This window comes from Platalea leucorodia (genome assembly GCF_965183815.1).
Source record: "Platalea leucorodia genome assembly, chromosome: 3".
In the NCBI taxonomy this organism is placed as follows: Eukaryota; Metazoa; Chordata; class Aves; order Pelecaniformes; family Threskiornithidae; genus Platalea; species Platalea leucorodia.
Window position 1 is genome coordinate 53,488,638 of NC_138825.1, and position 25,594 is coordinate 53,514,231.

The 25,594-nt window shown below is 38.9% G+C and overlaps 2 protein-coding genes across 27 annotated transcripts in view; both read left to right on the top strand.

The window, feature by feature from the left end:
* WTAP (WT1 associated protein) overlaps positions 1–13,657 on the top strand; it is a 28,491-nt gene extending 14,834 nt beyond the window's left edge. For 3 of the 8 annotated variants that reach the window (XM_082306043.1, XM_082306045.1, XM_082306044.1), the window contains 3 exons: positions 2,647–2,825; positions 7,582–7,736; positions 9,637–10,893. In XM_082306043.1, coding sequence (XP_082162169.1) covers positions 2,647–2,825; positions 7,582–7,736; positions 9,637–10,220 — 918 coding nt within the window. In that variant the 3' untranslated portion in view covers positions 10,221–10,893. The other 5 variants (XR_014227581.1, XM_082306041.1, XM_082306042.1 and 2 more) reach the window with 5 other exon arrangements.
* Positions 13,658–13,690: 33 nt separating this feature from the next.
* SOD2 (superoxide dismutase 2) overlaps positions 13,691–25,594 on the top strand; it is a 36,094-nt gene continuing 24,190 nt past the window's right edge. For 9 of the 19 annotated variants that reach the window (XM_082306062.1, XM_082306053.1, XM_082306052.1 and 6 more), the window contains exon 1: positions 23,389–23,871. Coding sequence is in view for 1 of the 19 variants with exons in the window: in XM_082306058.1 (XP_082162184.1) it covers positions 14,213–14,241; positions 15,413–15,615; positions 19,799–19,915; positions 21,694–21,873; positions 23,242–23,387 (675 nt within the window). In the remaining 18 variants the exon portion in view is untranslated. Of the gene's footprint in view, positions 13,833–13,917; positions 14,242–15,412; positions 15,616–19,798; positions 19,916–21,693; positions 21,874–23,241; positions 23,872–24,564; positions 24,659–25,594 lie in introns of those variants that run through there. The other 10 variants (XM_082306066.1, XM_082306057.1, XM_082306058.1 and 7 more) reach the window with 9 other exon arrangements.

Consider the following 25,594-nt stretch of genomic DNA (forward strand, 5'->3'; position numbering starts at 1 on the left):
AAACAAAATCCCACACAGCCTGATGTCCTCTCAATAGACTACTTTTGGTGTTCTCCTGCCTTGGGTTAGAGCAGAGAGAAAGCTGATACCAAGGTTTTTATTCTGTTTGTGAAAATTCATCCACGTTTGTCCATCTGATGGGCTTTTGAAAAATACCAGCTAGTGTGTGCTTTCATGTTTTCGACTACGAACAGCCAGTAGGCATTTCAGGTGTTAGAGTGGGCACGTCCTGGGGTCTGGTACAGGGCGTGATTGTTCCTGTATATTCAGCTCTAGCCTGAAGTTGGTACCAGAGGAGTGGTTAAAGGGAGCAAGAATGGGAGGCTTAATGGCTGGCTAAGCAGGAAGAAGAATGGAATATGAAAGTAGGCAGAAGAGGTGAGGTAAGAGGTATGGGCTTGCTTAGGGAGAGGTTGCTAGGTCTGGGTGGATGAAAAGCCTGACAGGTGAGAACTGTGGAGTCACACCTGGAGAAAGCACCTGTGGAGGGATGGAGAAAATCTGAGTTGGAAAAACTGGAGGAATAAGTGGTCTTTAAGTTTGGGGAGGGCATGACCAAGGGTTGTTCAGCTCAAGTAAGTAAACTCTTTCTACACTGCTGTTTTGGGAATGACAGCTGAGGTGTTACGTGGAGCCTATGCAAGTGCTCTCTGCTTGGCCTAGGAGCATGAGCTAGAGATACCTAAATGAGACTGTTAAATAACTGACATTGGACAGAATCAGCTGGGTCCTCTTGAGTGTTTTAGTGCACTTCTGGCATGAGCGAGGAGCAAGTGGCAGCAATTCTTTGTGCTACTGATCCAAGGAATCTGTTACAGTTCTTAGGCTGGCAGTAGATGAGGGAGGGAGCTGAGCCTAGGTAAGACAAGGAACATGGTCTTTTTTCCCTCAATGATGCCTGTCTAAAAATAGGTTGGGAACCATGTTGGTGTAACGTAATTATATTCTTGGAATACATTGCCAGCTGGAGTGTCTGTATGTGTGCAGACATCTGTTAAACTAGCTGTTTCACCTTCTAGTAGTGCTAGCCCTAATTAAGGTTAATCTTAATTTAGATTTTCTGTTTCTAAGTAATGTTTGTAGGTGGGTTCTTGAGTGCTTTATTTGTTGAAAATACTTTTATGCAGTGCTTTATTCCCTTTATATTTCTTTCTGGACACATTAAAGTTTGTTTAAGACTTAAAGTCTGATGGTTATTTAAATTTTTTTTTTTGCAAGTAGCTAAATATTTTTATTTTGATAATGTCAAATTAATGTGAAGTCAATGGAAATATTTCAGTAACTTTGAAATTGCTTAGTTGAAATAAAATCCAAGAATTGTTGCTACTTAACAATATATATACTAAAACGTATGTTGTCCTCAATCAAGAAGTGACTGTAGTCACTACTGCACATTTTTAGGGTAAATTAAGTTTGTACTTATACTTTCTCTTCACCGTTGCTGTCTAAAGACTCCATAAAGAGGAACTGTATATACAGGAAAATGGTTAAACTGTCAGCGCTTTTGACTGTGCTGCTTGTCCCAAGTAAAGCAAAGTGTGGGGGGAGGCTCTCCCTCAATTTTTCTAGTGATGCCTTGTAGTGTTTGTCAGTGAAACTGTTGTTGTTGAGTCTGGTTGCAAGATTGTGTGTGCAGCAGGAGGCAAAACTTCCGACTTTCAATTAATGTTTCTTTTTTAATCTCATGTAATTTTGTTTACCTCTTTCTGATGAAGAAATGTGTGTGATACTGGAAGCATAATAAATTGAACTTCAGAATGAACACTCTGTGTAGGCTGATGTGATTTTAGTGATTACTAGATTCTAAACACATACTGTTGAGTACATTTTAAAGATTGTTGTGATGGGATTAAAATATAAGAAACTGAAAAAAGTTAATCCTATTTAAATACATACAAGTTTTGACTAATGCTATATTTAAAAGAAATCCTCTCACAGTCACCCCTGAAATTTTGATTGTATTGTAAGTCTTCTGGATTATAAATTATAAAACTGCAAATCTTTTGGATTGTGGTTATTGCAAGAGAATCAAATCCAACCCTAATTTGTTCAACTGATGTTAATTTAGAAATATTATTTTGTTTAAAAAATAAATATGCAAACTTGCATCATAAGTGACTATCGCATTTGCAAAAAAAAACTTAGAAGTTTGTAAAAAACCTTTTTAGTACTTGCTTAAAAATATTACTCATCAATATTAGCTGTAATGTTCCACAATAACTTTCACTGAAGTTCCGTGGAAATTAGGTATCTGTTTTAAGCAGATAACTCCTTCTATATACTTTTTTCCCCCCAAAAAGAGTGCGGGCAGATATAAAAGAAAGGGAGAACTATAATGCTCCAATCATTGCTTTGGCAAATGTAAACTGACATGTAGAAAACAATTGGAAGTGGCAGGGGGCAGGAATTGGCCTTGGAAGTTTAAGCTTGGCAGGTGGTGGGATGGGGGATTGAGTGAACGTGGACATTGACAGGGTGCAGGTGGGCAAAAGGGATTTTTATCCTACCTTTTTCAGGTTACAATGCTGAAAGAAGGCAGGCATCCTTGATGTTATCTTTGGAATAACTATTTTTATTTGTATCTAAATGACTTTAAAATTTTATTTAATACTGTATAGTAACAGTCTTTTTTCTTATTTTATGCAGAATCAGATTCAGTACCTCAAGCAAGTCCAGCAGCCTAGTGTTGCCCAACTGCGATCAACAATGGTGGACCCAGCCATCAACTTGTTTTTCCTAAAAATGAAAGGTGAACTGGAACAGACTAAAGACAAACTGGAACAAGCCCAAAATGAACTGAGTGCCTGGAAATTTACGCCTGATAGGTAAACAAAACAAATACTCCCCAGTCAAGACTTCCCTGACAGTCCCACTACGAGAATGCTATGGTGGGACAGCCAAGTACTCGTTTCCACACCAAGACTCAGACGTTTTGAGGCAAAAGCCACATTCTTATACTGTCCAGCTTGTAATGCTTAATGTAAAACTTACCAGATGAACCTTGTGTTTCAGCTTTTTTTCTCCCCCTTTGCTTCAGAGGCCTGACGGCGTCGGACTATTCTGAAGAAATGGCCATCTTCGAAAAAAAATCTTTTCTAGAACATGTAGACATTTGCAAAATTGTTCTATTTGAAGAAAATAGAGGGAGAAACAGAAGTCTTAAGTCTGTGGCACACTGTGTCTACAGACAGTTTGGAGGAGAGAGAACCTAGAGATTATAAATCATGAATTGAACATGTAAAATTCCCGTAAAATGTAGAAGTGGAATATGCTTCGCTCTTAACCTTGAGCCTAGTGACTTAGAGACACTGTAAGTCAGTTTTGCCAATAAGACTGTGGACTTCCTGCTTGTTCACTGAACCGCTGGGTCAAAACTCGATGAGGTGAATTTTGCATTAAAGAGTTTACTTGCTAACCAGTTTTGAATAGCCATGAGAGTGCTATTTGATATCACAACAGTGGTAGTGTACACATTTGACTGTTTAGCCTTTGGGCTCTCTAGCACTTGATGGAGCCTTAAGTCAATGTTGCTTAATAATGAACTGTTTCTGGATGGTTGGTAATACTGTGGACGCCTCAAAATTAGGACTGTACGAAAATGTACGTTCTATCTAACTGCAGGTTTAAAATTGTTGGAAGCAATATATATTTGATCACAACTAGCATGTATAAGAAAAACTGGTTGTGACAAGTATTCCACTGCATGTTTTCATGCAGAAGTGAGAATTTTTCGATCTTCTATACTAAGAACTGATCTCAAATGCTCAATACAGAAGGCACACAATGGCACCTGTCTTCAGTGTTGGTGGGGTGTTTTTATTCCTTTGTACACCTGGGTTTTTTTGTATTGCACTTCTATATAAAATGTGCCTTGAAATAGTTGTAATATATAGTCCAAGGAACACTGCTGGTTATACTGTTGTACTGTGAAACTCCTGGGATGAACGAGAATTGAACAGGTGGTTATTTCTGCATTGTCTCGTTCTCTGAAAACAAAGTCAGTATTTTAACAAACCAAAAAAACCTAAATGCATGCATTTTCCTTGGTGGAATCAGTGAAGGAGCCTTTGCTACTCTATTGATGCCTCTGTTCTGTTGTCCCAAGTTACTTGTAAGAGTAGCGATCCGGGACAGTTGGGAGCGCACGTCTGAGGTGTGTAAAGCGAAATGCAGATTTGCTATAGCATTTGTGTGTTTATTTTTTTCTTAGTGAATTGAGTTCTATTTAGTAATCTGAGGATTTGATTTTTCAAAACAGTTGGGCAACATTTTATGACTCAGTTTGATCCTAGAAAATTCAGTTTAAAAAAAAAGATATCTGGCTGTCACAGAAGGTGATGTGTTCTAACTGTTTTGATGACTTTTATTAAGATGGCATTACGTATTTTTTAACTCAAAGTATCTTAACTCAGAAGTATCTTAACTGTTTGTGCTTCAGATGATATGGGATCGAAGAGTAGTGTATTTATGCAGGTTTATTTTTTTTGCATGAGTAATGACTTAACAGCAAAAGAAAAACCTACAGAAAGACTTTACCTTTTTAAAAGTGATACATCCGGAATGATTTTGCTATAACAGTATCTTAAGATTTTAATGATCTAGCATCAAAACAGAGGTAAGACTTGTATTAATAAATTGTTGATGTGTTATCAAGCCATTTGTAAAGCTCACTATAATGTGCAGATTGCTTGTTTAACTTGGGAGTTCAGAAAATTATTTAATACATTTAGATACAGGTTGGTTGTTTTCTTAAGTCCTCAGGCTCTAAATGTGTGTGAACAACTGAGGAGAGACAAGTAACTTACCACTTTTTTGAAGCAAAAGTATGAAAAGATAATTTTCTTATTTCTGTAGCTCCAACATACCCTAATATGCATCACATAATTTTAAGTCAGTGGTGCGAATGTGCATAATTCATATATGCAGTAGCTGGAATACAGAAAGTTAGAATTATTTCCTGATAAATAATTGAGGCTGTCTTCATTAACTGGGTTAAGATTTTATTGATTTCTATTTCTGGAAAGGTAAAGAAATGGTGACTTACGTAAAGTATTTATAGGATTTTTCATTCTCTTAGTTGTCCATCCTTGTATGCAACTACACTTATTTCAAGGCGTATGACCTAGTTTTTGAAAGAGATGATGCTCCTATTCAGCTCCCTCACTGGTGTTCTTAAAGTAACACGTTAACTGCAACCCTAAGTGGTATTAGTTCTGGGCCTTAACCATAGATAAGGGTGTACAGCATAATCGTTGCTGATGTCTGGAGGGAGAAATCAAAGGGCATGTAATCAAAGGAATGGCTATTCTAAGCCATTTCAGCCATCATTAAACATAGACTACACGCTTGGATTAAAAATTAGTAGAAATGTCTTTTGCGGTAAGCCTAGTACAACAAGCACTAGTCTTCTGAAATTTAACCGCTTATATTCTTACAGGTTCTGTTGCATGTATGTTCAAGAGGATTTGTGAAAACAATGCCAAACTTAGTTTTGCAGCCAGTAGGAGTTATTTTAATAGTTACTGGATTTTATATTCTTGCATGTGTTGTCTTAAATTGCAAGGGGAGGTTACTTGGTGCCGTATTAGTTCAGAACATCTGGAAAAATTTTGATGGGAAGAAATAGCATTATAGGTAACTATGCAAATTTCTATACAGGTAATAAATATTTTACATTTTGGCAGGCGTTAACATGAAGAAATTAATGGGATTCTAAAATTGTCCCAATTCCAAGGTAACTGGTACTTGCTAATTCTACAGTGGATGTTGTTTTGTGAAGAGAGAAGCGTTAAATGACTTAAGCACTGTGAACTTCTTCAACTTGTAGTGATGATGAATACAGTAACAGGAATTTGCAAATGGCTAAAAATCATTGCATGTCTGCCTAATAACTTTTGGGATATGTCACATTGGTTATCTCCAAAGTGGTCCTGCTTTACACAGAATGAACATCTCTAAGGAAACTTGCATCTTAAGTGTGCGACTTGGACTGTATTAGGTCAGCACAATTTAAACTTCAAGAACCTGGCATTGGACATCACATCAAGAAAGAAAACAGGTTGCTGCCTTTAGCAGAGTTTCAGGCTTCCAGGACTTTACACAGCCAGATTCCTTCTGGAGCAGCCCATCTGAAAGATTTGGGAGAGTCAGTCGGAATATGTTAAATGGGGCAGAGTTGGCAGAACTTACAAGTTGTCTAAGGCTTGAATGCTTAAAAGGTAGTTGATAAGGAAATTATTATTTTAAATTCTTTTGGTTGGGTATTTTGGTTGCAGGAGAGAACCGTGGCTGTGAATCGTAGCAGAAATTTCCTGTTCTACTTTTTTTAATCCTCAAAATTTCTTTACATCTTTGTCACTTGTTTAAAAGCAAACAAAGAGTTAAATGACCTTCTTGGTCTTGAAAAGTAATGCAAGTCCTGCCATTGACTTCACAATAAACCTGTTCAAGTTTGGGTTGTTTATTTTTTTTGGCGGAGTTTTCGCTTCTGTAGAAAAGAGGACAGCTTCATTAAGTTGCTGAGCCTATTAAAAGGAGAACTGTTGTGGATGCTGTCCTGACTTTGGCAGACCAAGAGTCTTAAAGGACTTTAACTTTTCTCTTTTATGGAGTCAGCTGTATTGCCTATATATTAATTTGCATACTACTTCCTATAATGCTTTACAATGCAATTTTTATCGTGAAGATTAAAGATGTGTGATGTTACCCATTTAGTAAAGAAAATCTTGTCAGTTCAAAATATTTTTTTCCTACCTGTTTCCCATTTCTTTGAGAAACTGGGCAACCTAATAATCACTACTCATGATCTGAAATATGTCATTCTAAAGGAAGTAAATGAATAGTATACTCCTTCCTTAATTTCCTGCCAATTTTTAACTACATTTTATTTTCTCCTCACCATGCAAGATGTGCTTAGGAAAAACTGGCCATAGAAATCATGAAACAGACTGTGTACATTACTGTCAAATATATAAACTGAGTTGAAAAATAGCTAATTTTTTTAAACAAGAGTACCTGGACAGCATTAAAAAGAATGTCTAAGCCTCTTAAGGAAAAATGGATGTCACTATGAAAAATGAACATGGGGTTTAATATTTTCCCCCAAGCAACTTTTCTTCTCTTCACCGAAATTTAATTATTAAATTTTACTAGCACAATAAATGAAGAAGGTTTTTGTTTATAATTAGGTTTACGTGTAATTTTTATGTGGTACTTGATCTTTTGAATGATAAGGCACATCTTTAATCAAATATTTAACTCCATTGAGAATTAGCACATGCAAGATTGTGCATACTGATAATCCAGATGTTGGTATCAAAAAAAGAACAATATGCTTATTCGTATTTGCAGTAATAAAACTTGCCTTCCACTTTATGGGACAGCGACAGAAGATCAACTGGCATTGGAACAGCACGTGGTAACTATAGGGAGACTTTCTGCTATGACAATTATGTTGAGGCATAATGTTGCTTGAATTGTGACATGCAGAAATTGCATCTCCTTTTTGTCTGTAATTGTGATTGAGGAAGATTACTGAAGGTTTTATATTCATTTTGTGATAGATGGCTCTTTCCTTTGCAGCCAAACAGGCAAAAAGTTAATGGCGAAGTGTCGAATGCTTATCCAGGAGAATCAAGAGCTTGGAAGGCAGCTGTCCCAAGGACGTATTGCACAGCTTGAGGCAGAGTTGGCTTTACAGAAGAAATATAGTGAGGAACTTAAAAGCAGTCAGGATGGTAAGGGTTTTTTTTAAGAAAATGGAAGTTGCCTTGCACTTCTGCTAGTTGAATTTCCTGATGATGCACATACTGTAAACCCATCTTTGCCAGAATGAAAGGGCAATATAGAGTAAAATGACAATTTTAAGTCTTCACTGGTAGTCTTAATTTAAATTTAAAAACAAACAAACAAAAAACACAACAAAAAAAAACCCCAAACTTCAGGGGACTGGTGGGATTTGCAGCTCCAGTAATGCAGCGTTTGAATTTGAAATTGCTGGATTTCGTGCTGTAGGTCTTGCTATTTAATAGGGAATGTTTAGGCTGCACACGTTGTTGAATAGGTAAGATAAAAGCTGTTAACGTTGCATGAAATTAAGCATGCACTGAGAACAGAATGCGTATTGTTAACTGACTCACTTTAAAATTATTTTTAAAAAAAACAGCTTTTTAACAATGCCTATGAATAATAAAAATAGGTGTGTTTTTTTCTTAGGTAACTCAGATGAACAAAAATACCTCATTATTGCATTCACAGTTCAAATTTTACAGCATTGTAAATGTAAATTGAGATTACCTATAAACTCTGACCTCTTGCATAATTTAAATGGAGGGGAAAATGCAAATTTAAAAAAAATCTTCAGTTGAGAGTTCTGCATAGAATCAGTGTTTTTTTGGTAGAATGTTACAGAGTAGGTTATCTGATTACTACAATGAGTCTTGGGACATGAGCTGTTTAGACAAATAAACCTGTATGTGTCTTTGTTTTACAACTGAAGTCTGTAAGATAGCATAGACTTGATTTGGCATTATCCAAGTCTGACATAATCCTGTATTTTTAAGGACAGAGCCCCCCGATCATGTTTTTTAGAAAGTAGCAGTATAAAGTAATATGTAATAACTAGAATTCTTAAGGTAGATTATTCTTTCTGTAATGACATGTTGGAATAGTTACCCTTCGGCTTCTTAACTGCTGTTTAGATAATGCACTTCATCTAAATTTATCAAGTTCATAATTGGAGCAAGCATGGATGTTCTTTAAAGATTTCTGCTCTGAGTGCAGTATAGTAAAGTAAGCTCCAGAACGGAGATGTGTTCTTCGCCCCTACTGCTGCTTCCCCATATGAACAAAGACTGTAATAATCCTGCAGTAGCAGTTTTCCTAATTTTTCCATAGCAGCAAGAACACTTGAATTTTATTAATTTTTACAATAATAAGCAGTTTGCATTTTATTTGCTCTGTCATATCAATGATGCAGTTGAAGACTAAGGGATTCAGTGCTTCTTTTACTGTTTTCAGGTCAAATTTGTTTTGCTCCAAAATGCAATCTAATTGTAAAATACTTTTTCTTGGTACATAAGCAATAAAACACCCTGTGGAATTAGTTAACAGTTTTGCTGGTAAGAAAGTCTTTCTGAGTGTCCTGTTATGCAGGATTTAAAGGATTAAGAGCAGTAAGAGCTGAAATTTCCTTGAAATGTGACTAAAAACTTTTTGTCACTGAACAGGCTTTTGTAATTATTCAGATCTATTATATACTGATGTGGTTCATGGTCGCTTTTACAGTATTTCTGCTAAGGTTTTTTTCCTTCAGGAAAAGTAGATACACGAGGATCTACTTGCAAAATATGAATTGTTGGAATTGAGCTGTTTTCCAAATACCCTCCTTTCTTGCCCAGAAATTAATTTCTTCTCATATATTCTGAGTATCAGTATAAAAAGTATGTAGATGAGTTAAGCATTTCCTCCTCCAGAGGCAGAGTATCAAAAACAGTGCATACCTGATGGCTGAAAAACAGTCTGTTGAAAAATTTTGTCATAAAACGTTGAGTTACAGGCTTTTCACGTTTTTGTCTTGCGATTCCAGCTATATACGGGCTATTAAGTATTTGCAACAAATGTGTTTTCTTTATATAGAGTTGAATGACTTCATCATCCAGCTTGATGAGGAGGTAGAGGGTATGCAGAGTACCATTCTAGTTCTTCAGCAGCAGTTGAAGGAGACTCGCCAGCAGTTGGCGCAGTACCAGCAGCAGCAGTCCCAGGCCTCCAACCCCGGTACCAGCAGGACTCCATCTTCTGAGCCTACAGACCAGGGAGAGGCTGTGGGTAAAGACTGCAGCCGCCTGGCAAACGGACCAAGCAATGGTAGCTCCTCCCATCAGCGGACGTCTGGGCCTGGATTTTATAGGGAGGGTAGCGGCACGGAGGATGACTTCCCGGCTTCTCCAGGGAATGGTAATAAGCTGTCCAACCACTCTGAAGATAGAACTGGTAGAGGAGGTGGTAGCTACATAAACCAACTCAGTACTGGGTATGAAAGTGTAGACTCTCCCACTGGCAGTGAAAACTCTCTCACTCACCACTCAAATGACACAGACTCCAATCATGATCCTCAAGAGGAGAAAACAGTGAGCATGAAAGGTAACAGAACTGTGGGTTCCCGTCATGTCCAGAATGGTTTGGACTCCAGTGTAAATGTGCAGGGTTCAGTTTTGTAACATTTTTCTGCAACATTTTTATACAGTGTCATTTAAATTGGGAGAGGATACTGTCCAGAAGCCGTTTAAATTAGTGCATACTTGTCACAATTTTGCCTTTTTGTGGGTTTCTTTTTGCTTCAATACCTCTGCCACTTTGGAAATTTTAACAGTTAATTACGTTGAATGTTGCTAAAAGGACGTTTGTGTAGCTCAAGTTATTTTTATATGAGTTAATGTGAAGTTGAAATGGAAGTTATTTCCATAAAGTATAACATAAATGATGTCTGTACAAATCTGTGTATATCTAGAACCTGTGCTGTGTAAGGGCATTCTTACTCATACTGTTCTACTTACACCACCTTCAAGAGTTGTCATAATAGCTGTGGGTTTATGACTGCCAAGTTTGCCCAGTACAGTAGTTTTATCACTAAAAGATGGACTTACTGAAGGAGTCCTGTAGTAGTTTCAGTGTTAATTACAGTTTTTCCCACCATACATCTGTGCATTTTCTCCTTAGGTGACCGAATGTTTATGGATTGTGTGCATAGTTACTCAGTTTTTAAGAACTGTTGTATCCTGTTTATGCATATTGCTCTGTGACTCCAATATTATCTTACCTGTACTGACCAAACCTAAATAAAAACTTTTAATAATGTAATTTCCTCATTGTTCTGCATTGGCTTACATGGCTTATTTGTATGCAGTGTATTTACAGTGCTTGCTTTTTTTATTGAATTTGTTTCTGTGTCAATCCTATCTGATACAGCTTCTGCCAAATACCTGAAGTTACAGATGGGTAATCTGTACTATCATACTAATTTCAGGCTGGCCTGATAGTGCTTATGCTACAGGTTTTGTCCTTACTGGCAGATGGGCGGGGGGGGAGGGGAAGAAAGTTAATAGAAGTAAACCTTAGTAAACCTTAGAATTGGAACCTGGATTCTATAAAGATGGGGGGGGGAGAAGAAGAAAAAAAAAATCTAGATGTATCCAATAGGTAAATATACAAATTAAACTATAAAAACATTAAGGAGTTAGTAATTCAGCCTTTTAAACCATATATAACTCCTGTTATTTTTAAATGCCTACCTGAGGGAACTGACTTCTTAACAGGTACAGAGAATGAAAAAATTACCTTTAATTAAGCATACTTTTATTGTTTGGTAGCAATGAGTTACAAATCTCTCAGAACCTGAATTTCTAGTGGTTATTTTCTATCTACTAGTTTAGTGATGGTAGTGCATAAGCAAGGAGATGAAAAAGCACTGGCTTTTAAGCACTGTTCAAAGGAAAAATAAAAGTACTTAGCAGTATACTTTTGGGTAGACTTAAGTTCAGTTTCAACATTTTTTTCTACCTGTGAATCTTGTAATTACTAGATGACTTATAATAAAATTCTTTCATACGTAGCCACTAAAACAATAGTAAATAGCTTATAGCTTTGCAATTCACTGTGGAAATGGTGAGACTCTTGTTTGAAAGCAGTATTTCTCCAAAGTTCTAGGACATACTTAAATTTGTTTCAAATTTACACAGTTATAATAAATTCCTAGATTATAGAAGGATTTCTGTGGTACCATTTTTAGGTGGCATATTGTATGAGAATTAGCATCTGCGGTAGTATTGTCCAAGATGAATGGATGTAACTAAAGTACTACTAGCTGCTGTCATCTGTGTTGAGACATGCTAGTCCATGTACCACTGCTATCTTAATTTCATACGGTTCGCTTAAATGTATTAAAGCAACTTTAGTAGTTGGCACTAGAAGTGTAAATTCCATTGGTGATACCTGGTTGTTTTTTTGAATGTTACTTTAGCCCTCATTGCCTGAAAAATAGCAGTTATTAGTTGAATGCATGAAAGGGAAGTGACAAGTATCTATACAAAGAAGTATCAGCATCTGGCACACAAAAGTAATTTTTAGTTTACAAGCATCCCTGATGGTGATCTAGATCTGTAGCTGCTGGTGATACTATATTTGGTCTTAATATTGTATTGCTTGATTGTCCATAGTGTGTGTATATGTACATCCTGGATCCTGTACATGGTAGAATATAATATTTGTAAAAGGCTTAAAATGCTGGTAATAGATTATAACAATGGCTTTATCTGATAATACAGATGGTAAAAAGCCTTGCGGGGAAATCTGTGATCGTGGTTCAAATCTTAGTCTGAAATACAAAAGCAACTCATGCCAAGAAAATGGTAGACATCTTTTCACCTAGTCTAAGGAATCAGAAGGATGTAAAATATCTTTGGAGTTACAGTAATTGCTATTAATTGTGCTAAGGTTGAAAAAATGCATAGCTTTTCAGGTGGTGACAGCTTGCGACTTAAATCTGTCAGTTACTATAGGACATTCATGTCTTAAAACCTCATATGAGTTTAATTTTCTCAAGAGCGTGTGGTACTTAATTTTTAAATAGTAAAAAATTAAAGCTTAGCTGAAGAGCTAAAAAAACCTAGAAATACAAATTATACCCTCAGACTGGAAGTTAGCTTAACTTGTTGAAGGAACATAATTGTAAGGCAAGGTCTTTCTCTGCTTAGAGGGTATCTTCTAAATAAGCAGACTAGGTTGTTTTATTTGTTTATTTTTTTTTAATCAAAATGAAAGCAACCCAGCAACCACCAGTTAATAACAAAATGCATCATATAATTGACTTGCTTTCTTGGAACACTTATGCAAAGCACTAGTGCATTGCAGTATAATAATGCATAGAGAAATGCTGAAACCAGTAATATTCATGTTCTTGTCTGGCTGTCAGTGCCTATATTATGACATTTAATAATCCTGAATGTAGTTGGTTCATTTTAACAAAAGATAACATTTTATTGACCACCAATAAATACAACATATTCCTATTTAAAATTAGGTACTGCTTAAATCTTGCTGATAAATTTTCAGCATTAACGGGGAAAATATTGTTTCCAAACCTCCTGTTGATTTCAGACAATTCACCTTTTATTGTATCTATTGATAAAGCAGTTATTTTCACTGCTCAGATTTCATGAGTACTGCTGGCTGATAGGTGAAAGTAAATGAACATGGTTTTCTAGGGCCCTTCAAGAAGCAGGGGGAGGGACACGCGCTGCTGGACTGTGCCTCACAGTAGGCTGAGATTCCCTGTGTGGGTCTCTCCAGGTGGATTTCCTGGCAATTTCCAAGATAAGGTAATTTATTTTCAAGGAGGTTGTTCAGACCTAAAGCCCACTGAATTTTTGTAACTTGTGTTTTTATAGTCTGATAAATGTGGGTTCTGTAAGATCTTAGAATATATGTGTTTATTTAAAAAGACCAAACCCAAAAGACTGAGGGTTTTGTGGTAGCAGAGATGATTTCCATATAATTCAAATTTTACTTAATGTTTGTCTTGTCTGCAGAGCGCCTCCTAACTCTGAGGGAAGAGTTCTCCTCACTGACCTTTCTGGAGAATGGGTTTTTAATGGGTCTTTGAACTCATTTGCACTAACTATACCAGTTATTTTAGCTGATGGGGTTAAAAGGTACCCGAATGAAGGATTTTCATGAGCACTAAAGGCCGTTGAATTGCTACCAGGAGGAAAAGAGACGTTGGGAAACAAGATACACACAAAAATGAGGAAAAGAACAGAAATGAACCAAAAAAAGTAAGTCGTAGACAAAATACCTGAAAAGGTATTTGTAAGCGGTGTGGGTCCTGTCAGCAAACTGACAGAAACATTTCTTTGCCAGGCAGGTTTTCAGGGCTTACTACGGCTGTCTCGTGCTGCTGGATCCTCTCTGGGGCCCAACAGCCTTACAACAGGCAGAAGCTCCCGGCAGGCAATTTTCTGCATGGTAGAGGCTCCTCTTAGGCTCGTCCTCCTCCTCAGCAGCAGAGGCGGGCAAGGCCCGGCGCCAACCGCCCTTCCATGGGAGCGAAGCTCGGCCCCCTCCGCTGCCCGCCCTCGGCGCCGCCCGCCCCGCCGAGGGCGGGCGAAGACGCGGTTGCGCTGTCGGTGTAGCGCCCGGCCGCGACACAGCCGCCATGTTGTGCCGCCTCGCCTCAGCGGGCAGGTGAGAGCTGAGCCGCGCCGCGGAGGGGTGGGGGAGCGTAATGGCTGCCAGAGCCCCGCAGCGTGAGGCGGTGGCCGGGCCGCCCTCGCCTTCTGCGGCTGAGCGGGGTGGGGGGGGGGGATACGGACACGGGGACGAGGAGGCGATGGAGGGGTCGCCCCCTCCTTGCCCCTCAGCGGCTCCCCGCCATTTCGGGAGGGGAGAGGTCGCGCTGCTGCTGACCGCTCCGCAGGGCGCGGCAGCGGCCCGGCCGGGGGCTGCTGGCGGTTGTCCTTTCACCCTCCCGGGTTCTGCCCTCCCCCTCCGCCGAGGGGCTCTCGGTGCTTGACGTGCCGCTGCCTGGTCCTCACCTCTTTGCTAGGCAGGGTCGCCACGTTTGGCCTCTCTTCGGGACCCGGAGGGTTTTGCTTTTGGTTTGTCCCTGGTTTATGCCAAGGTCACCAGAGAAACATAAAAGGGCCCCAGGAGTTGACCTTTCTCCCAGCCCAGCGGTTCTCCTTTTGCCATGTCGTTGTCATGTCTCGCGACAAGTGCGAGGTGCTAAAATGGGGAAGGGTGACCAGAGCTGCGCGGTTTTCCGTGCTGGGCGTCGCGGCCGCCCTGTCCTCGCGCGGCGTGCGGTTCTCCCAGTACCCGCCGTAGGGACAGTGAAGCACGTGTGTTGGCACAGGAGGAGTTAATGGTAGAGAGGTTCAGTCCTGGCAACCCCCTGACTGTGTGGGTTTTTCTACCTTTTTATTTTTCAGTGCAGGGACCTTTTGCATAGTGAGGCAGGGAAATGTACCAGGGACACCTTGGCTTCTGTTTTTAGTCGATAAAGATGAGGTGGACCTTTGGATGGCAGTGTGTTACTACTGGCTTTCCCTTCCTCTCCCCACCTTGGCCTTGCCTGGATGCGTGGGAGGGCGCGTGACTCTGCAGTGGCCTGGGGGGCTTGATTTGAGAAGTGACAGCCTTACATTGCGAAGCCCTAGATCTGTGACCTTTATGTGAATTCACCTCCATAATGAAGCTATAGAGTGTGCTTGCTTTGAGCTCCAGAAAAATGGAAATTTGACTTCTTTATCTAAGATACCACTCTGTGTACTTACAGCAGCTGATCATAACAGTCATGGGTTCAGTGGTAAAGCCCAAGTACTGAATAAGACTACTTCTGGTTTTTCTCTTCTAGAAGCGGTGCCAAGTTGATAGCACCACTGGGGTGCTTGGTCTCTAGGCAAAAGCACACTCTTCCTGACTTGCCGTACGACTATGGCGCTCTGGAACCTCATATTAGCGCAGAGATCATGCAGCTGCACCACAGCAAACATCATGCCACCTACGTGAACAATCTGAATGTTGCGGAGGAGAAATACAAAGAGGCACTGGCAAAAGGTTTGTATATCCACAGTCAACAGATGAGATGGACGCTAGTTGACACAGATGATACAGGAGAAAAAAAATGGATACCCCTTCTTTCCAGTGGAAATAGTTTCTTTTAAAAGTTTTGGATTATCTAATTCAAGGTCTGTTTGTTTGTTTATTTGTTTGTTTGTTTGTTTTAAATAAGGTGAAATGCTTTTAGGAACAAGCTTTCATTGTAAGCTTCAGTGATGCTGATAAGTGGAAACTAGGTGTAACTAAAAAGCATGAATTCTGTTCTCTGTAGTACTGTAAAACTAGAAGAAAATTCATTGATTGTTGTGGGTTTAGTCTATATTTACATTAGTAACTTGAACCAAAGACTGAGTCAATAGGAAATTGCAGTCATTTTACTAAACAAATACTTTGCAATGAAAGGTTAGTAACACACTTATGGAAAGTAAAATTTGTGCACCTTGATTGTTTTCACATCAGATGCTCTGCTGACTCTTGTGAAATAATCTTAGTCGCCTACAAATGGAGGTAAGACAAATGAGCAGTTAATGTATACGACACGCAGTGAAGAGATCTGAGTTTGGGTGTCAGTAATGCCAGTGGGTCAGATTAGGGAGTCACGTAGCTCGTGTGCCAGTGTGAGACACCGAAATATACAGCAAGCCATCATGGAATTTTTTGTTAAGATCTCAAATTGAATCTTGAGATATGGTGACTTCTGTGAAGACTTTACAGTTCTATCTGGGCAACACTGAAACACATGAAATGCTTTTTTCAAATCTTCTTTGAGTCTTTCAGTTGGACTGATGGAAATGGGTGAAATAATGTGTATATCTTTTTAAGAAGGTGGAATATTTTCTGTGGTTTTTTTTTTCTGTTGTGATGGTTTTTCTAAAGAGTATCAGTTTACCTCTAAGAGGTGATTATTTTATAGGCTCACTTCTGTCTGGTTGCCAGGTGGGTTCATGGTGCAGTTTAACTGCTTCGGCTTGTATTAAAGTGAGAATTGTCAATATCTGAGTAAACTTGAGCCCTGTAGCCCTTGATAAATGCTAGTGTGCTTGAATAGAGAAAGTTGGATACTTACGAAAGTTTAAAGATTTGAAGTGCCTAAGTAAGCCTAAAAATAATTTGTGCCATTTAAATTAATGAACTAATGAGATTCAATTAAGAATCAGGCAATCAAGATTGGCTGCTGCTTTGTCCTGCCAGTGGTGGGTCCAGGAAAGTTGTGTTCTGGAGATTTAATTAGTGCACACAGAATTGAGGAGGGAACCTGAACTATAAGAAATCAGTGGATCTGCTACTGATGTTACTTGTGCTGTTTAAGGATCAAGCCTTCAGCCACTAGTGGAGGCAGAATTTGCAGTTAGCAGAAACATCTGCAGTGTTGCGGATCCTTTGAGGTGGTTTTTAAAAATACTATCCTTTGATAGGCTTTCATCGCTTGCTGTTGGAAATGGTGAATCTAGAGATAGAGGTTAATCTTTCTCTAAGGATTTTGCAGGCGTTATCTTGCAAATGGATAAGGTACTGGGGGTGGTCATGCACATTAAAGCACATAAATATTTGCTTGTGATCTTTGTGTGTGTTTTGGTTTGGCTTTTTTTTTTTTCCTCCCTAATTGGTATCCCAGTATACTGTATATTTTGACCCTCATTAGAAAGACTTCTAAGACCAGGATTTAGGAAAGGTCAAAGTCTGAACTGCCACCTCATTCTCTCAGTATTGTCATTCTTTTTCCATACTTAAAAGCTGAGAATGATCAAGAATTTCCTGTACTGCATTTCAGTGTTGCGTTACACAGCACGTGTAATCACTATCTAATATCTCTTCTGGATAACAGAACCTTGTCAATAGCTTTTGTTCAGCAATAGAAAGTAAAGTATTCTCTTCAGATCATCTTTAATATCTTCTTCACCTATCTATATCTGCTTAGAAAACTCAAATAAAAGCTGTCCTGAGTTGAGTCCTGTTGGCTTATGTTGTCAGCTGATTTGAAAGTGAGTATGCACTTCAGTGATAAGGTGCAGCACAGGACTCTGTTATTTGTTTCAGCATAAGCTGGTTCTGATTACTGGTTTATCAAAATCTGCAGGATTGGCTAATTCAAGGATATCAACTTGAAACTTATTTTCAGTGGAAACTTGTACCTACCAGAATTTTCCCTGCTCTTTTCTGACAGTCACGTGACCTGTGATGCTTTACTTACTACTCTTACAAGGAAACAAATGATTCTCGGTAGAAAGACTGAGGAACTGAGCTGACTAGTCTCTGGAGCACCTCTAAGCTGCCCGTCTTGGTTTACTGAATTGTCCTCTATGGCTGTGTTGAGGAGCGTGGTAAGCTGGAGCAAAGACTCTGTATACAAATAAATTCCAAGATACTTTTGCTGTAAGTGAAGGGCAAGTTACTTTTTTTCCATTGTCTTTTCCAGTGCAGTGTTCAGCAGGACTGATCTGACAGCACCACAAATACTGTGTTTTAAGGACAATGGTCAAGTGCCATCTCTGGTTCTTAGTGGTCTTGGGGAATAGGTTCCTCTAAGGAATGGTGGAATAAACAGTGATAAAGACATAAAAGACATCCTGGGTTATTTTTGGGTTTCTGGCTTGTGATATGTTGTATGTGCTGGATGAACTTAAGTGTCATTAAGGCATGCAAAATTCAAGGAAAATGTCCCAAAGATGCTATTTGACTGGGTGCGAGAGTTGTCTCATCCTTGACCTGATACCTGAATTCAGCAAATAGTGCTTGTACTAACTGCTTTGGATGCCTTGTTCCAGTCCTGTACCCCTCTGGTTTTGTTGCTCTGGGTATTATTAGGACTGGAGATGCAGAGATCACATATTAGTCATAGACTGTTTTTTAACTCTCAGATATTTTTCTGAATGGGGAAAAAAACCCAAAAACCTGTATTGCATGTGAAAGTGAATTGGTGTAGGGACAAAATGACTTTTAAGAAAAGGTTATAGAAAACTGTTTAGTTTCTGCATCTTAAGGAAACTCTTTGCTGTAATAGTGGTCATTTCCAGCAAAAACAAAAAGCTATGGGTGTGTGATTGAGTGCTACTGTAATTTATTTTAGCAAAGCATTGAATTCTGTATTTTTGGGGGGACTTACGAGTTACATTGGAAGAGCTTCATCCAGGTCTTTTTATTTGTATGAAGCTTACCAAGGCTGTTGTAGTTTCTGAAGGGTATGAGGAGATGCTGAGAACCTGGAATCCTGTATTAAAACCTTAGTAACAGGTGTGCTACTGCTTTGTGGCTTGCTTTCCTGTCTGTGTTAAGCTGACTCATTTATTCTTACAGGAAGACTTCTACCACTCATTCCTGAAAGCAAGTGGAGGAAACAGCTGCCCCCACTGATTTCTTATTAGAGAATGTATTGGAGTGGTGGAAGAAGCTTAAAAACCTTTGAAATGGTTAAATTCTTTTAAAAGCCATAATAGTATTCAAAACATTTGTGTTGATGTGGTGCAACACCATTTAGAGGCACAAAGCACCAGTGAATTCTTTAAGGAATATGACGTTTTGTGGAGAGGGAGGAAGTACAGGGCATCTGATCTTGATTTCAGATGCAGGGTCCTGTAATGTGGAGTAAAATGATCTGGGTCACTATCTCTTCCTGCAAGTACCTCATTCCAAAAAAACCAAAACGAAACAAAAAATAGAAGGGAGAAGAACATTTTGTTCGTGTACATGCTCACTGTACTCATCGGCTTTCTCTGAAGCATAAACTGTTTGCCCTATAAATTGTTTAAAAATTCTTGGTTTGCAAATCAGTGCACTAATGGGTGAACAATGTTCTTGTCTTGTAGTGGTAATACTGAGCAATTTACTAGTGCTGGGTCCTTAAAATGTTTTGGCTCTACGAGTTGCTTCATTCTGCTGTAGGATGGCAGTAGATCTTACATGTGTAATATGGGTTGCCTGGTAGGTGCAATATTAGCAGATCACATATCATTACAGGATAAGAAAAGGTCAAATATAAAGAAATCTCTAATGTAGTTTATGTCAGTGACTATCTAAAATACGGATAACAGTCATAAACCTTATCTTTTCCATAGGCATGTTATAGACTAGTAAGACTTGAAAGATTTTGGAGAGCAATGGAGGCTTAGTGGCAACATGGTGACTACTGTGGTGATGACGATGCTTTTATTTATCCGTGTATTTTTATCTTCTGCATCCTTAGGTGATGTTACAGCTCAAGTGTCACTTCAGCCTGCAGTGAAGTTCAATGGTGGGGGTCATATCAATCACACCATCTTCTGGACAAACCTTTCTCCTACTGGCGGAGGAGAGCCTAAAGGTTAGTGCTTGTTATGATGGTTTATTGCATCAATTTTAATTGACCAGTAGAACTGATGATCTTTTCTCTCTTTGAAAGAGTCTGAAGGATCTTTATTTTTCAGAGTTAATTTGCCTGTCTATATGACAATTATCACAGTCTTGAGGAATTCAGCGTTTTTCAGATGCAAGCCAAGAATATAAAAAGCTAGCCCTGGGCTAAGTATTTTTAATTTCTAAATCTGATCGTGTACACTGCAAAATACTTGGCTATTGCTGCATATTCCATCTTCATATGAGAAAATAGTTTTCCAAAGCTATGCTAATTTAGTTGCCATATATGTACTCGATTCACAGAAAAGGAAGAAATGTGCTGCGGACCACCCAACCTAGTGACTGGATTTATGCTCCAATTTGAAATAGGGATAGTCTAGCAGTTAAAGCCTAAAGGAAGAAATCCCCTTTGGGAGGATAGGGTAGTGATTATCTACAAGTGACCTGCAGTGAAAGGCAAAGGCCCTGTAATACAGATCTCACAAAAGCTGTTGTGATAAACGTGAGGATTTTTGAATGAGGTTTACATGCCTGTCTGTAAATTGGTGGGCTTCAGGTGCTTTGTACTCCAGTTCAGCATTCATAGGTGACATCTGCTTGTGACTTTTGACTCTACTATGGAAGTACAAAGATGCTCTGAAGATGATCTAGTTAAGACTAGAGCATAAAGTTTTGAAGCTTTGAAACTGAAATTTCAACAAGCAGTTCTGATATCAGTCCATTTCTGATAGAACTTGGTTTTAGATGACATTCTCAGAAAAGATGCTTTAAAGCCTTGATTTTTGTCTCCCAATTTCTGTGAAGCTTCTGTGAAAGTCAGTAAGCCTAAAATGTCATCTTTCAGTTTCAACTGAATGGTTCAGGGCTTTTGTAGGAAGCCTGCTAAAGCCTGTCTTAAGATGCACTTGCAGCTATCTCCAAGAGATTTTTCAAGACCATCTGTCTGAAGGTGGAAGGGCTGAAGAATGAAGAATTCTCCAGCATTGCACTGTATGAAGTATTCTTACACATGCTAATTAGAAAGCTAATTAGAGAGGAGCATAGATGCCTTCTGGTTTTGAGCAAACACTTAAATCTGAAAACGACAAGTGTGGTAGGGTGTAGGGGAAAGGAATTAGTTAGACAGTTCATTGTTACACTAAACAATTCTGCTTTCTGTTCCCTTTGCCCTAGCACAGGTTAGCTTAACTGTATAATAGAGAAGTGATCTAATCATGGAGCCTGCTTATCCATATCAAATAGACTACTTGACTGTAGAAGCAGAAGTAAATCTAAAATCTGAGGAAGTGGTTAAATACCTTTTACTATGTGTAGGTTCGTTATATTGATATCAAAGCTGTCCAAATGTTTCTTTGTATTAAGACAAAGAAATCACAGCCACTTAGTGTTGCCCTTTTCGATATGCAAACTAGCTCTTTACCTTCTTTCCTAGTCCTCCTCTGTGGTGTTTCCTTTCCTTTTAGACAAGAATGTAAATGCCTGAGTGTCCTGCTGTTAGCACCCTGGCTGTGTCTTTGAAGACAGCATCTTTGACTACTGCACTAATTTCTTTCCAGTCTGCTTGACCCCTTAAGCAGGTTGGGACAGAGCTGATTAATTAATGATGCAACTACTCTCTCTAGACACTTCCTGCAGAGCCCAAATGCTTCTGCTGCTCTTTCCTTCTATTTCCAGGTGATATCTGGAAATTGAAAGATGTTAAGCACCTGACATTCTGTGATCTTTCTGTGTTTTTTTTTTTAAAAGGGGAATTGATGGAAGCCATCAAGCGTGACTTTGGTTCCTTCGCAAACTTCAAGGAGAAGCTGACAGCCGTATCAGTTGGTGTTCAAGGATCGGGCTGGGGGTGGCTTGGCTATAACAAAGAGCAGGGACGCCTACAAATAGCAGCTTGTGCAAATCAAGACCCTTTGCAAGGAACAACAGGTCAGGTTTCTTTCCTTCCCCTCTGCTTCTCTCTTTGTAGATTTCACAGGCAAGTGTATGAGATCTGAAAAGGGGTTTGTGGATAAATACTGAGAAGAAATTGCTAGATAAATAGGGCTGGAAAACTGAATATGACTACTAGCAGAAGTGAAAAAGAGTTGCAGTTTTTAAAACAGCATTTGTAAAGCAGGACTTAAAAACCGTGAAGAGCAGTAGGGTTTAAAGTCTGTCTAGTCAAAGGGGAAATAGACGGGGCATATTGTGAAAGTGCTCTCTCTTAGACAATAGTTTTAGCTTAAGCTCCTTTGGATTATTTTTGAGTAACTGGAGTAGCTTGCCTGTATCGAGGAAGATTAAGCCTCTTGCCTTCAGATTGTTTTCTCTGGCAGAGGAGCTATTCACAGAACTGTCAGTGTAGGCCAGGCAACAGGAGAGGGGAAGGTGTACAGGGTAACTCTTGTCACTATGTAGGCTGGGTTTAAAATGGAAGGCTTATAATCTGCTTCCTTAATATTGGTAAAGAGTAATGAGTGTCAGTTAAATAAGCCTTGGATGGGGGTAAATCTTACAGCTAGGCAAGCAGCATAATACTGACCATGATCACTGTTGAAGACATTTTTACTTTCTTAGAGTGACATGGCATTGATGATGGCAGGCTGGACACCCTCGACAGAGGGAAGAGGTCATGACCAGTGAGAATCCTGCCCGCAGTCGCTGTTTGTCCAGATCCTATTGCAGATATCTTTGAAACATGTTCTGCAGAATTCATAGAGAACGACAAGGAATTGTCAGCAGTCCGTGTATTGCTTATCAGTAGGAAAAAAAAAAAAAGAATAATTTTATTATAGGGACATACAGCATAATGTGGGTAAATTTCACCCCTCTCCCCCCAGTGAAAACTCCCCATTAAGAATTCAGTGAGAAGGATATTTTAGCACAAAAGCAAGGAAAGTAATTAGACAATTAATAACTTGTGATTAAAATATTGGAAGCAAACTGGCATGGCAAGAGACTCCTTCATGGTGTAACTTTTCATGAAAATGCTTGCATAACTGTGCAAAAGATGTAAACCTTTCAAAAATTACTGTATCTCATTTCAGTTATGTCTTCAAGGCAGTTCTAGAGTATTCATAGGTGTTTATCTTAACCAGCTCTTTTGGTTTATGCATTATGTGTGTGTGTGTGGAGAGCAAACAATTCTGTAAAATGTTGCAATAAGCACCTATGTGCTGGAGAACTCTTTGTCTTCCTGCAGATAAAGACTCAGAAATTGGGTACAACTTCAGGATGCAATATAAGACTTTACATGTAAAGCATGTTTTCACAGATTTACAAAATTTATCCTCCTTTTTTTTTTTTTTTCTACAGGTCTCATTCCTTTGCTAGGAATCGATGTATGGGAACATGCTTATTATCTTCAGTATAAAAATGTTAGACCTGATTATTTGAAAGCCATCTGGAATGTGATCAACTGGGAGAATGTATCTTCAAGATATGCAACTTGCAAAAAGTAGAGTGGAATTCTTGCACAGACTACTAAAGTGTCACCACTTCTACTCTGTTACCACTCTTGTAGTAGTGCCTGTGGCTTACAAATGAATTGCTCTACTGCAGAAAACACTTAGCTCATCCAACAAAAGCATTTCATAATCAAGCAAAGTGTCTGCTTGTTTAATTCTGAGAGAGCTATTTACTTAGATTTTTGAAGCTTTAAACTGTTGTGCAATGAAGGGAGACACTTTAAATAATCTTTTCCATTGCATATAGAAACAGATCACCTTGCTGAAGCTTATTGAGGTAATGGATTTCCTTGTTGCACTAAAATACCTAAGTGGAAACGTGTAGTTCATGTTGCTATAAACAAATAAAACTCAAAAGAAGAATCTTGTATGACTGTCTATAAGAGACTCATTTTTAGTAACAGCTGGTCCAGTTACTTAATTGATTTGAAAATGGTTGGAGAAGAGAAACGCCTTTTGCAGTTTGTTGTACTACAAGGTATGGAGCTTTCGTACAAATTAGAAAGATGGATGAAAGGGGAAATAGGCGTGGGTGTGCCTGCCTGACTTGACTGTCTTCCGTCATCCTTACCTTTTCCTGGATCTCTTAAGGGAGAGCTTCATGTATTGCACTGATGCACTAGCTTTTGAAGTGTTACCTTGGGCAAGAGATTACAGTACTGGGTCAGGCGACATTGTTCATATAGGAACTGAATGACAGCATGTGATACTCATTCCGCGCTAGCTAGCTGTTCAAGTATATCCTAAAACATCCTTTAACTTAAGAGACTGATCATCTGTATATATTGAGTATAAATTGTCTCTGCGTAGCTGTGTTCCTGAAGCAGTTAGAACACATTAAGCTTAATGCTTGACGTGGGAATGAAGTACTGTCTGGTGTAAAGGAGCATGCCCAAAAGGTCTTGAAAAATACAAGAAATTGTTGGTGTGTTTTGGGTTTTTTTTTGCTAATTCTGTTGCAAGTATTTCAGAGTGGACGCTACTGGACATACATAGTACCTTGCACATAAGTTTTCTTTGAGCTATCTTAGTATGCTCCTTTAAGTTCAGGATGGATTCTCAGGGAAACAAGGAATAAGCTTACATTACCATACTGCTAGGCTGCTGTTTTGAAGTATCAAGTAAGATTAAGGGGAGAATTGTTTATAAAGAAAGAAATGCCTTTCATTAGCAGGTGCAGGGAGAGAAACTGCCACCACCATAGGAACAGTCTTTAATCACTAACCAGAGCTGCAACTGGTGAGATATCTGTGTTGTGAATGAAAGTGAGTTATGCAAACATGGCTTATTTCACATTTAAAGTGGTTTTTTGGTTGATGTTTTTTTCACACACACACACCCCCACACACACACCCCCTGTGGAATATTTTTTCTCTAGGCCTAGTTCTCATCTCATATGCGGCTTGAGCTTCTGCTTAAGTCTGGATTGCTTCGTAATCCTGTTTAAAACTTGTATCATCATCCCTCACATCCTTGGTTTTCCTCTGAGGGTGTGAGAGCAGTGAAGAAGAAAAGTAAGTCTATTGGTAATCAGTCTGGCGGCTTTTGACTTGTATTTAAAAAAAAAAAAAGCCTCCCGAAGGGTCTGTATTCTTGCTGTCTGGAGAGCTGGTGAACGAAGGCTCTGTCACGATCTATGCTCAGCTTTTCTTCTTAGAGAGGAAGCCTGGCTCTCCATGAGTAAACGCTAGCATCACACAGATTTTTTTTCCTTGACAGAAGCTTCTGGCAGAGAGAATTATACTTTCTAGTGGCAATTCAAAATTAAATCTTCGCTGTACTTATTTACTGGGGTGATCTGTTTATTTTGAAACCCATCTTCCTAACTTAATGTTCACAGCCTCTCTCCTTGTGTGTTTCCTTCAGAATGCTTAAATTAATGCAAAATACATCAGGTAGCCCACAATATACCTGTTGCAAGACTGTTGAGGCAAATCCTTTTTAAGGACTTAATATTGGTTATAGATTTGATTAATATTGTTGATAATTACTGGAGAAAGGACCAGTATTTATCATAACTTGTAAGTCACGTGTAGCTAGCTATAGATATAAAGCTTAATTTAAGCAAGTTGGGTTGGTATCTGGATTAGTAAAGGCCAATACTTAGGCTTTAGGTCTCAGACTTCAGCGTACTGAAATCCTGCAGATAAGGTGAATTGAGTGGGGGTGCAGCAGTGGCATTTTTTTAGAGGAGGAGCAGG